This window comes from Myodes glareolus, chromosome 13 (assembly GCF_982192425.1).
Source record: "Myodes glareolus chromosome 13, mMyoGla1.1, whole genome shotgun sequence".
Lineage (NCBI taxonomy): Eukaryota > Metazoa > Chordata > Mammalia > Rodentia > Cricetidae > Myodes > Myodes glareolus.
In genome coordinates, this window is record NC_142038.1 from 21,217,471 (window position 1) to 21,229,833 (window position 12,363).

The 12,363-nt window shown below is 46.2% G+C and overlaps 1 protein-coding gene across 2 annotated transcripts in view; it reads right to left on the minus strand.

The window, feature by feature from the left end:
* Nucleotides 1–12,363, minus strand: part of Gnal (G protein subunit alpha L) — a 122,096-nt gene that overhangs the window by 4,400 nt on the left and 105,333 nt on the right. For both annotated transcript variants that reach the window (XM_087895958.1, XM_087895959.1), the window contains exons 7-11: nt 12,213–12,286; nt 11,357–11,415; nt 10,894–11,014; nt 8,291–8,421; nt 4,586–4,653 (exon numbers count right to left, since the gene is read on the minus strand). In XM_087895958.1, coding sequence (XP_087752084.1) covers nt 4,586–4,653; nt 8,291–8,421; nt 10,894–11,014; nt 11,357–11,415; nt 12,213–12,286 — 453 coding nt within the window. The remainder of the gene's footprint in view (nt 1–4,585; nt 4,654–8,290; nt 8,422–10,893; nt 11,015–11,356; nt 11,416–12,212; nt 12,287–12,363) is intronic.

A 12,363-nucleotide genomic window follows, 5' to 3' on the forward strand; every position in this document is an offset into this window, starting at 1 on the left:
TTTAATTCATTTATATTTACCTTGAGGAAGGGTCTTGCTATATTGCCCACACCAACCTCGAACTCCAGAACTATAACCATCTTCCTGCCTCACCATGCAACTACTGTGCCACCTGATGCAGCTAATTTATTTAAGTATCCACATGTGATGGGGTTGTATCTCAGTTATGTATTCTCCACACAGGTGATCTAGCTGGCAGTGGATTGTTGCCGAGTGTGTGTGCGTGTGTGTGTGTGTGTGTGTGTGTGTGTGTGTGTGTGTGTTGGAGAAAAGTTCTTTGCTGTCAATGGTGGGAAGCACAAGGTTAAACATGGTCCATCTGTGAAGCTACCTGGGACAGACTAGGGAAAGGTAGGGCTGAATTGTATCTCTCCAAACTTCTGTGTTGGATCTGAACTCTCCAGATATGCCTGGAGATATGCCTGCATATCTTTATGATATGATATGACAAGATCTTCAAAGAGACAAGTATGGTTAAATAAAATCTTTAGCTTGAGCTTGAGTCCAACACAGCTGCCCTGTAAGGTGTCCCTGTAAGGGGAGGAGGTCAGGACACAGACATGGAGATGCTGATCACGGGGACACAAAGTGGGGATGCTATCCATGAACTGAGAAGAACAGCCTTAGGATTAGGTCCTCTTTTGGCACCTGACTTCAAACTTCAGCACCCAGAGCTCTGAGGAAGCATTTCCATTGGCTAGGCCTCTAGTCTGTGAGATGCTGGTCTACGGGATGTCATGTTGGCAGCCCTCAAAGTCCCAGCAGAATCATACATACTTTTTAGCTACAGGTGATCCCTGGAAGCATCCCAGAGCCTCCTTTCCAACATCTTTTGTCTGCAAAGCCTCTTGGGACACGGCCTTTAGGGAGCTCTTAGGACCACATCAAGGGTCTTGAGGAAATATTCATCTGGTTATAAAACTCCTGAGAGGGGTCAGAAGGGATGTTAGCTTCCATTGTGAGTGTGTCTGTTGCTGGGGATGGAACCCAAAACATGAACTATTGCAAGGTAGGCAAAGTACCCTACCACTGAGCTATAGCTCTGGCCCGGTTTTTCATTTTTAAGCTTAAGGACATTGAAATGAATGTCTTTTGGCTCTGAAGCACCAGGTGGGGATATCTGGCAGGGATGTACAGAACAAGTATGTTCAGAAGGGATAGAAACAAGCTGTCTTCTGTAATTGATTGGCTTGCCCCTGTTTGGGGCTGCATACATTCAGGGAGTAAGTCATTATTAGATTGAATTTTCAAACTTCAGTCTAGCTCTCTCATTGAACCTGATTTATTCACTGATTTCCATTAAAGAAAAAAAAAAAAAGAAATGAGTTTATCAACTAGGTAAGCCAGGAATGGTAGCTATGTCTGTAACCTTAGCTCTCAGGAAGCATGGGAAATCAACGGAAAGTCTGAGGCCAGCCTGGGCTAAGTAGCCAGTTCTAGACCAGATAAAGCTACATGGCAAGATCTTGTTTCAGAAAACAACAATAGAAGTAAAAAAGATCTGGCTAGTTCTGTGTGACCACTCCTGAAGCTTGAGGAGAGTTTGCCCAAGGTATGAACTCTCAAATGTGTCTGTCAAATGTGGGTACATAGCCTAAGGGATACAAGACTGTTGCAATTCTGAGCGGTAAGACAGAGGTAGCGCAAAGGCATTATTTCATGCCAGAAAAGCTTCTGCGCAGATGGAGCAAATGATGAATCCCCAGCTCTGCAGCCTGCCTGGTGCCCCTGCCCTGAAGCTGTGAGTTCTAACTCTGAACTTCTTCTTCTTCTTCTTTTTTTCCTTTTCTTTTCTTTTCTTTTTCTTTTTTCTTTTTTTTTTTTGGCGAGACAGGGTTTCTCTGTAGCTTTGGAGCCTGTCCTGGAACTAGCTCTTATAGACCACGCTGGCCTTGAACTCACAGAGATCCGCCTGCCTCTGCCTCCTGAGTGCTGGGATTATAAAGTGTGCACCACCATCGCCCAGCTCTGACTCTGAACTTATTATGTCTCCAACTGCCATTGGCCAAGCCAAGATGTGTGTTGTCGCCTCTGGACCCAAGCTAGGTTTTGTTCTCTGTCAGGGGAGTCAAGGTTTGTCCAAGGCTTGAGTGTGCATTTGTGAGGGCATAGATCTTTTCAAATCTTTATTTAAATGCCCAACACTTGCATGGTTGGCTAACTTTTAGTTCTTGTTACCATAGCATTTTATGGATTTAAAAAATATGTTTCTAAACTGGGTGGTGGTGGCGCACGCCTTTAATTCCAGCACTCGAGAGGCAGAGGCAGAGGCAGGTGGATCTGTGAGTTCGAGGCCAGCTTGGTTTACAAGAGCTAGTACCAGGACAGGTTCAAAGCTATAGAGGAGCCCTATCCTGAAAAACCAAAAAAAAAAAAGTGTTCTAATGACCTAACAGGATATATATATATATAGATATAATGTAATGTATGTATTATACATAGTATATATTAATATATTTAATATGTAATACATATTATATACAAAATATAGATTTATAACAGGATATATATACAGATATGGTGTCAATTATATGATCCTTAATCATATTCTACTGCACTTATAGATTGGTGCTTAGCCCAGTAGCCATCACAGAGACTTCATCCAGCAACTGATGGGAGCAGATGCAGAGACCCACAGCCAAACATCAGGCAGATCTCGGGAAACCCCACAGAAGAGGGGGAGAAAGAACTGTAGGAGTTAGAGGGGTTGAGAGCCATAAGAACACGGCCCACCAGAACCAACTAAGCAGGGTTCATAGGGGCTCCCAGAGACTGAAGCAGCAATCAATCAGCCTGTATGGGTCTGAGCTATGTCCTCTGCATACATGGTATGGTTGTGTAGCTTGGTGTTCTTGTGGGACTCCTAACAGTGGAAGTGGGAGTGTCTATGACTCTATTGTCTGCTCTTGGGACCCTTCTCCTACGAGTGGGTTGCCTTGCCCAGTCTTTAGATGAGGGTTTGTACCTAGTCTAATTGTAACTTGTTACGCCATGTTCAGTTGATATCCCTGAGAGGTCTGCTCTTTTTTGAAGGGAAACAGAGGAGGAGTGGACCTGGGGGAGAGAAGAGGTGGGAGGGGGAGTTGGGAGGAGTGGAGGGAGGGGAAACTGTGATCAGGATGTGATGTATGAGAGAGAGAGAAAGAGAGAGAGAGAGAGAGAGAGAGAGAGAGAGAGAGAGAGAGAGAGGAAGAAGAATCTGTTGATTTACTATGAAATACATATATTCCCACACTAAAATGATTTCCAAGCTGTGCATGGTGACATAGGCCTGTGCTCTTAGCTATGTGGCAGGCTAAATTAGGAGGACCACAAGTTCAAGGTGAGACGGGGCAATTTAGTGGGACCCTGTCTTAAAATTAAAAAATCTCAGTGCTAGTCCTTGCCTAGCATGCATGAGGCTGTAAATGGGCACCAGCACAAGAAAGGTTCTGAGAATCCAATCACAGAGGAGATGGCTCACTGTTTAACTTGGCAGGTCTCCAATTCAGCTGTAGACTCTTCCCCATACTGTCCTTCACATCTTGGGGGGGGGGCTTTTGTTCCTCTCTAGCGACTTGATTAACGTACAGGGCTCAATGCACGCTGCGCTAAGTGCAGTCACTGAGCCACATCCCAGACACGGAACCTGGTCTCTTCATAGTTAGTTTCTAACTCGCCATAGGGCTTTTGAGAGGGAACCTCACCACCCTAGGGACATGGTGGTGAGGGGAAAAGGGAGGACTGACTGATGGGAGGGCTCTGGACCATCTGTACTGACTGAGCCAAGATTCTCATTTGTCTGGAAGGGGACAGTTCTCAGTATCTGTCCCGCACATGGAGTCTCAATAGGAATATAACCTTGGGAATGTCTTGGCATTTCTGTATTAAAATGATAAAAGGCTCATAGACAGTTCCACAAGTAGGTTATTCTACAACAACAACAACAACAACAACATGTGCAGGATCTGCTGACAGGCACCTCACGTATGAGACGGTAGGAGGAATATAAGTTAGTGACCAGCCTGGGCTACATAGTGATTCTGAGGCCAGCCTGAGCTACACAGTGATTCTGAGGCGAGCCTGGGCTTCACAGTGATTCTGAGGCCAGCCTGAGCTACACATACTCTGTCTTAAAAAAAGAAAATATCAAGAACTGGGATATACCTCAGTGGTATAAATGTATGTCCTGGAAAAAAACCCAATAAACCAAAAATGGGCATGACAAGCATGGCAAGTTGAGAGAGGGAGGGGGCAGAATTCGGGCAAGTTCATTTTCATGCCAGCCTGCTGGTGCTTTTGGATGGAGGTAGCCGACACCAAGCATTGAATGTGTGCACTTTAGACTCTGCAGGACTTGCTCCTGTTTGGGAGACACACGTGTGAACAGAGTGTGGCCCTGTCACCTGCTCCTCCCTTCACTACCTGGGTGAGAAATGTAACCTCTCTCACGTCGGTGGGCTGAGGCACGAGAGACCGACTGCTTCTCTCTTGACTCATGACTTAGGGAAACAGTGAGACCATGAAGGGCTAATTAGCAAACTTCAGAGAGCAAGGTTATTAACTGTAGGGTGGTAGACAACACAAGGGCCACAGAACTGCTTACCAAAAACAGATCTCGGATAAAGAACTTGGCTCTCGTAACTTTGGGATCTTCTCCCGCATCTGGTGTTGCTGTTGAAATTAAAAATGGAATTTCATTTAACTGTCGGGAAGCAAAGGTACAGAAGAACGGCAACGCAGAAGGAATCAACTACACAGGGCTGTGTATGTTCATGGCATTAACATTCATCGCGTGACAGGGCAAAATTAAAGGTAACATTTAATTTTCCTTCTCCCAAAGCATTTTAATTCTCACGTGTCTACTCTCCTCATACAGTCTTCCTCATCAAAGCATCACCAAGTGGGGTGGCTCCACTCTAAGGGGCTCTGCCATGAGGAGGGGGATACACCACTCCTATACAGGAGTCCTGAAGGAGATTGGTGTCTTCCACCGGTTGAGGACACAGAACTCAGAGAAGAGAGAGCTGGCCTCCACAGACTCCAACTCTGTTGGGGCCTTGATTCTGGATTTCTAGGCCTCCAGAACACTTTGTTTACCAATCACTCTGCCTAAGGAATTTTGTTATGGGAACCCAGACAGACAGGTTACGGCAAGTGACACCTGCTCCAGAAAGCATCTAACTGGCTTCTGGCAAGCTGTGTCCCCTCCATCTTCCTCTTCCTCTTCCAAGCTATGGTAGAGAGGAAGGCTGTGCTGTCTGGGATGCACTCCACTTTTAAAAATCAGCCTTGTAGGAGGGCTCTCTTCTAGCTACTGCTCAGGCTCAGGTTGGGGGTCCTGGGAAGTCCAATGCAGCAGACCCTCGGGCTATCAACCCAAGTATGTCCTGGATCCTCAGGGTCTGGTGATGTCTCCACCTCTAGAGATGCTCTGGTCATTCATTGACTGGGAACTGGGCACTCGTTTTACGAAGGGATAACTTGTAGACCCTTAACTGTACATATTTCAAATGGACACTTTGATACATTTCAGCAAGCATTGGCTTATCAGATTATCACTATGAACAAAGTAATGAGCGATCAAAATAGTATTCAACACTATTGGAAGTGCCCCCATTTTCTTCTGCAGCCCTCTCCTTCTATTCCCAACCAAGCAAGTATGAGTCTGGCACTACAATCTGTGCATTTCCTATACTTGACATAGCCTGAAGTCCTCTTGACTTGGATTCTTTCATCCTGTGTAATCACTGAGCCTTTCACCCATGCTGCACGGATCCACGCTTTCTTTTCTTGCTGGCTGCATCCGAGTTGAGGACTACCAAGCAGGATGGTGAGTCTGGGCTGCCAGCAGTCACTACCCATGCCAGGGAGTGATGGGTGCCCTGGAGTCGCAGACGAACCGGACACACGGTACTGCGTGAACACTAGTCATTGGGCTTGGCACTGTGGCTGGAACCAGGGTCCCTTCAGCTGTCACAATGAATCCCTTTGGTGTTCCTTTGCTGGGAAGCTCCACGTCCCCGGGCAGAGTGCATGCCACTGGGGTGGTGCTCTTTAATGGGGCATAAAGGAGGGTTTGTGTTTTAGAAAGACGGCTGTGCCGAAAACCCAAGTGCTCCAGCAAACATGCATGCATGCGTGCGTGAAGAATGTATGCACACACACACACACACACACACACACACACACACACACACACACACACGCATAGCCACGGAGGCTAAACTGGAAGCTGAGTCACTGAACAGAGTGAGGTCGGAACCACACCTGGAGAAGTAATGCATGGAGGAGGGGCCACAGAACTCAGCTGCTGGTTGGCCTAGGGGGCAGTGAGAGACAGGAAGTGTCTGAGCAGAGGGCAGGACAATCTTCTGGGAAGACAGAGAAGCAACTCAGCCACACCTCAGCTTTTCCAAGAGCCCTGGCTTAGCCTGGGACAGCAACTACCCAGACTGTGAGGTGCGATCTGTGTATGCTCTGACTGCCAAAGGGCCTGTAGCAGAGTGTGGTGGTGTGCCTCTTTAATCCCAGTATTGGGGAGAGAAGGGCAGGCAGGTGTGTGTGTGTGTGTGTGTGTGTGTGTGTGTGTCTGTGTGTCTGTGTGTGTCTGTGTGTTTTCTCTATGAGTTCAAGGACATTCTGGTTCACATAGTGAATTCCAGGCCTGCCTGAATTATATAAGGCGCTGTCTCAAACCAAACCAAACCAAACCAAGAGCAAACCTCCAAACTAACTAACCAGCCACACGAAACAGAAATAAAGCAGCAGCGGTCAGGCTGGTTACTAATTTAACAGCGTGTGCTCTGGGCACACAGGCTGCCTGAGTTTCTAACAAAGGAGAGGCTGTCTGAGAGAACAGGAACTGTACCCCAGGCCCTTTCACAGCATCTGCTGATTCTCACGAGGAATGGGCCCACGTCGTTTAGGATTTTCCTAGGACTGCACTAAAGCCAGGACTTGGGATAATGGGTGGAGAAGACAAAAGGGAAGAAGTCTGAGGTTTCTCTGTCCTCGGTAGCGGTAAGAAATGCGGTCCCAACCCCAGCTCTAGATTCCAGAACACCCCTTTCATTCGGCTTTATCTAGCTCGTCCGCTCACAGTTTTAGAATTGATCTGACTTTTCCCTTTAGCAAATCACTCCTAGAAATGCCCAGTGGCTCAACGCACACTGCAAACTAAACACAAGAGGAACATGGACGACAAGATCTGGTTTACCTTCCTCTTCTTAGCACTGGGCCCGCTCTCTCGGGAGGCTGGTATAGCTGGTCACCCAGCGGGGCCCACCAGTGTGGGCACCAGGGCCATGTAAGCCCCAGGAGTGGATGACAGCACAGGCTTGGACACCAGGTGATGGAGGCCTGTCTGACCTTCCTAGCTCTACTTACGTGGCCTGGAGCAGGATGTTTTCATCACCTCTTATTCTAAGGCATTGCATTCCAGCCTTCCTAATGCTGCGACCCTTTAATACAGTTCCTCCCCCACCACCACCACCTCATGTTGTGGTGACCCCCCCAACCATAAAACTATTTCACTGCTACTCCATAACTGTAATTTTGCTACTGTTATGAATTGCAATGCAAATATCTGCTATGCAACCCAAGGGGTCACAACCCACAGGCTGAGAATCACTGTTCTATGGAAGAAAATAACAGAAGTCACTACCTATGGTTACTGTATGGGGTCTGAATGATGTCTTTGGTCACCAAAGACCCAGCTGGTGGTATGAGAGAACTTACCTAGTATGATATAGTCACACCCCCAAACAGCTCTTCCTTACATGGCCCATCTTTAACAGAAAATCAACCTCTGAACCATTTACAAGGAAAATCCCAACTAGGACATTTGAATATCGACTAAGCACCCCTATTCTGAATAAATAAAATCTCAACAATCCCACATCTGCTAACCTTCATGTACTGACGTCATACCACAGAGAGAAAGTTCCACAATGGCTTCATGCCACAGGTCAGTCAAAACCCTTTGGCTATGAATTTGAGGTACAAAGAAATATATTCCAACATTCAGAGAGTTTTGCCTTTAATGAAATAGAATCACATCTCCCAGATAAGCAAACATTCCAAAATTCAAAAAAATTCTAAGCTCAACACTGTGGTCCAGAGCATTTTGGATAGGGCTACTCATCCCATACCCTAGTGCTTTGGGGAGGGGGGGCGCATAGAGAGGATGTTTTAAAGGGAGGCAGTTTCTTAGATTCACCAGATATCTCTGATTTGCAGTTTATAGAACGATGAGAAAAGAACAATTGACTCCTGCAGTTGTAAGAGAGACTGTGTTTTGAAATCTTACCGTCTTCGGGAACAGTATAATTGGCATACTCTGGGAAGTAGTCTTCAATTTTTGATTTCCCTGCCAAGACTTTTTCTGCCAGCATATCTTGTTTGTTCAAGAACAAGATGATAGAAATGGTCCGTAACCACCTAGAAAGAACACAAATCCACACCAATTTCACGATGCTAGCTTATGAAAGTACCAGTCACAATGATGCTGCCAGACTAAATGGGTAACTCTGATGATGCAGCTTAGTGGCAGGTGCTTGCCCAGTCTGAGACCTTGATGTCACCCCCTACCTCAGCTCTGCAAGGCAGGCCAGCAAGGAGATGGTAAGGGAGTGGGTCAACCCTGGCATCTTCTGGAAACTGACTCGCTATCACTTGGTGGACCAATGCTCTCACTCTCTGTACCAATCAATGATAAAGCCTCCCGCAATGTAGCAGTTCACTCTTTGATGAACTCTGTGGGGACACACATTTATCGGTAACAGAGCAGAGCTTTAACCATCCAACGAATACACTTGGACTTTTGTGGTGTAATTTTGGGGTTCAGTGAACCAGAAAACTCCAATGGGAGAATGTTACTGAAGTACCAAATGGCTCGTTAGCCAATCACACGGAGCTTAATTAACAGCCCGTCTTCTTCTGTTTTCTCTCCTCTTAGCACAGGGGAACAAGGGGGCAGAACTAGACTCCTCACATGTTATATGAGAAGCTAAAGGGATGAGGCCCTGGAACAGAGGTGGTGAGGGTAAGAAAAGTTGCAGTAAAGACAAAAGGAACTTAGCTGCCACATAAACAAAGCCCTTTGAAATCCCAAGAGGTCCAAGGGATCAGTCCATAGGACACTGACCACAAATGTAAATGTAATACATTCCCCCCTTAGATGCATTAGTTTGGTTTTTTCTTCTACTTATGTAATTTTTGTAGCTTCTACACAAACAAGCTAAAGTTATAGAAAATATACATATAATCAAATGAATTATATCAAATGATAATTACTATTAGATTTTTATAATTTTATGCCTAGATTATTTTATTCTCATGCTACTTATAAAGACAACTATAATTGCAACAAGGTGAATGCTTTGCTGTGTGTGCTCACTGACAACTATTCCGAAGAATGCTCATTCTTCACACCTGGCGTTTCCTGGCCCTATTTCTTTCCCATTAACTCTGAAACCATAAAGGAGGATGGTAGTTGAACCTGACAGAGAGATACTTATTCAACATTACAAACTTTAAATTCTTAAATAAGATTTATTGCATGTGTATCAATGTTTTGTCTGCATGAATTATCAGTGCACCATGTGCATGCCTGGTACCCGCTGAGGCCAGAAGAGGATGTCAGATCCCCTGGGACTGGAGTTACAATGACCAGGATTGCCAGGTTGCCATCTGGCAGCCATGTTGGTTGCCATGTGAGTATAGAAACCTTCCATGGTCCTGCTGAAGAGTAGCCAGTACTCTTAGCCACGTAGCCATCTCTCTAGACTCATATGAATAATATTCAAGGTCTACTTTTATTTTTCATACTCCCTAGGGATAGATTTTCCTGAAAACTTTATGAGAACCTGGTTTTTAACTGCATGAGTCGGCAATGGGGTGTATGTTGAACATTCCTTCCTGACATAATCACTTCTGCCCCTTGGGATTCTGGGAGTATCCTATGCCTGTGCTATGGCTTTGAGCTGTAGGGATTGTAGGGATCATCTAGTTATCCGTGAGCATTCTAAACTGGGTTCTTAAAACAAACAAACAGTCAATCAGGCACAGTGGCAAATACCTGTAATCCTAGTAACCCTCAGGAGACTGAGGCCAGAGGATTGAAAGTTTAAGGCCAGCTCGGGTAATATAGGGAGATGACAGGTCAAAGCAAGCAAACAAAACTTTGAATTCTGATATAACCTAAGACTTTTATGGCAGATTTAAAAAGCCCTAACCAAGCACCTATAAGCGCTCCATCAAAGAAGAGTTCCCATGTTAAGTATGTCTATCAGATGGGATGAAAGGCTTATTAAAGTTGAGGATTTACATGTGTGTGTGCATGTGCACACACATGTGTGTGTGGGAACTAGTGGAAGCCAGAGGCTGATATATAAATTTTTCTCAAAATAATCCTGTACTTAGATTGAGGCAGGGTCTCTTCCTTGAGCCTGGAGTTGGCCATTTTGGCTAGACTGGTTGGCCAGTGAGCCCTGGGGATCTGCTTGCCTCTGCCTCCCTGCTTTTAGGTTACAGGTGCTCAAGGTGATGTTCAGGCTTTTTTTTTTTGGGGGGTGGGGTGGGTGCTGGAGATCCAAATTCAAGTCTTTATGCTTGCATGTCATGCTCTTCACCCAATGAACCATCTCCTTGCCCTCACATCTTTTTTTTTTTTTTTTTTTTTTTTTTTTTTTTTTTTTTTTTTTTAGTTTATGAGATCTAGCTATATAGCCCAGTCTGGCCTTGAACTAGGCACCTCTTGATTTAGCCTTCCTAACATTAGGAGCACAGGCATGTGCAGACACACTTGGTCAAAGTAGGTACTTTTAACAGCAACAACAAAAGCATTTGTAGTCTTCTGGATGTATTTTTAATAAAAAGATCTGCGATCCAGTGGTGGGTTGTATTTTTCACCTGTTATTCCAGATGCTTTCAAACAGGTCCAGCGACTCCCTCAGTCTGTTGGTGTTGTTGTCCTCCCGGATCACCATGTTGTAGCTACTGCAGGCTGCCACATAGATGATGGCAGTGACATCTGAGTTGGGCAGAGGGGAGGGGAAGCACTTTAGATGGACAAGGCTGGTTTCTCTGGGATTATGACTGCTCAGGTCCTAGGCACTGTCATTTAGGGATCGTGTCTAGAAACACTTGAATATAGGTTATATACACAACTGGGCATTGCTGCCAAAAGCTAACTGGAAATGTGGGGTGATTAAATTCTCCATGAGGTTCACATTTAAGGAAGGACCATGGCTCTTTACTTCACATGTTATGTTTACTATGTTACACTTTACATAGAGATTAGAGTTTGATGAAAACACAGCTAGACACAGTGGTGGGAGTCAGCACCCAGCCCTCTAAAGAACATGCAAATCACCATTAAAGCACTGGATCCATTTTCTTCTCTCATCCCTCTGGCCGCCAACATCAAACATGCTGTGGAGGAGAAACAGAGGGGCTGGTTATTCAGGGGACCTGGGGAAAGGGGCACGTGACTTTACCCTTCTCTCTTGCTGTCATAATGGTCGGTTGCTCATGAGGCCCCTCTGGGTCTGGGCCCTTGTCTTTGAGCTGCATGGCATGCGGCCTCTCCCCAACTTCACTTCTTCCTCTTTCATGCTGCACTGTGGATGCAGGAGTTAAGAGCAAGGCAGAAAGCTGCAGGCACGGTGTCTAGGGATGTATAGTAGGTGCCTAATAGATGCCGTGGTTCCTAGTTCATAGCACACCTTGTACCAGGTGCATGCTAAGTCTGTGCTGGGGCAGATCCTCTGAGAACGTGTCTCAGCTTCAGAAGACTGCCTCCCCTGGGGAAGTGTGGGGCTTCCTTCTGATCCAGCTCTGTCCACAGCCCTCTAGTCACCAGTGCCTGGCAGGAGGACTCTGTCACCTACATTCAGGCAGATGATACAACCCTCCCTCAGGCTCTCCAGTTGTCTGGCTCAAGTGCCCACACAGTTTTCAGGCTGAGTTTCTCTGCCGCGCATCAGATGGACCCTGGCCCCTATCTCCCTCCCTCCTGCTCAGTGCTCTCCTTTCTTGGAGCTGTGTCTCCTTGTGGGTGAGCTTCTCAGTGCCCTCGCTGGAGTCCAGCCTCACATAGCCTGCCCTGAGTCCCAGTTCCAGCCCCTGGAGCCTCAAGGCCTTGTGCCTCCCATTCTGGCCAGAGGCTGGCACCAGACTGGGCCTCCACCACTGTCCCTGTCACAGGAGACTCTTAGCAATGTACTCACTGAAAGTTCACTTTGTCCACTTGGAATCGTGTCTCAAAGATTCCCGAAGTCAGCACTCTGCATCTGAGGAGGTCCTGGGGCAAGAAGAGAGAAGAAAGGTGTGCCTGACATAAGTGTGGTCACTGAGAAATGAGAAGCTCTAATGTAAAAA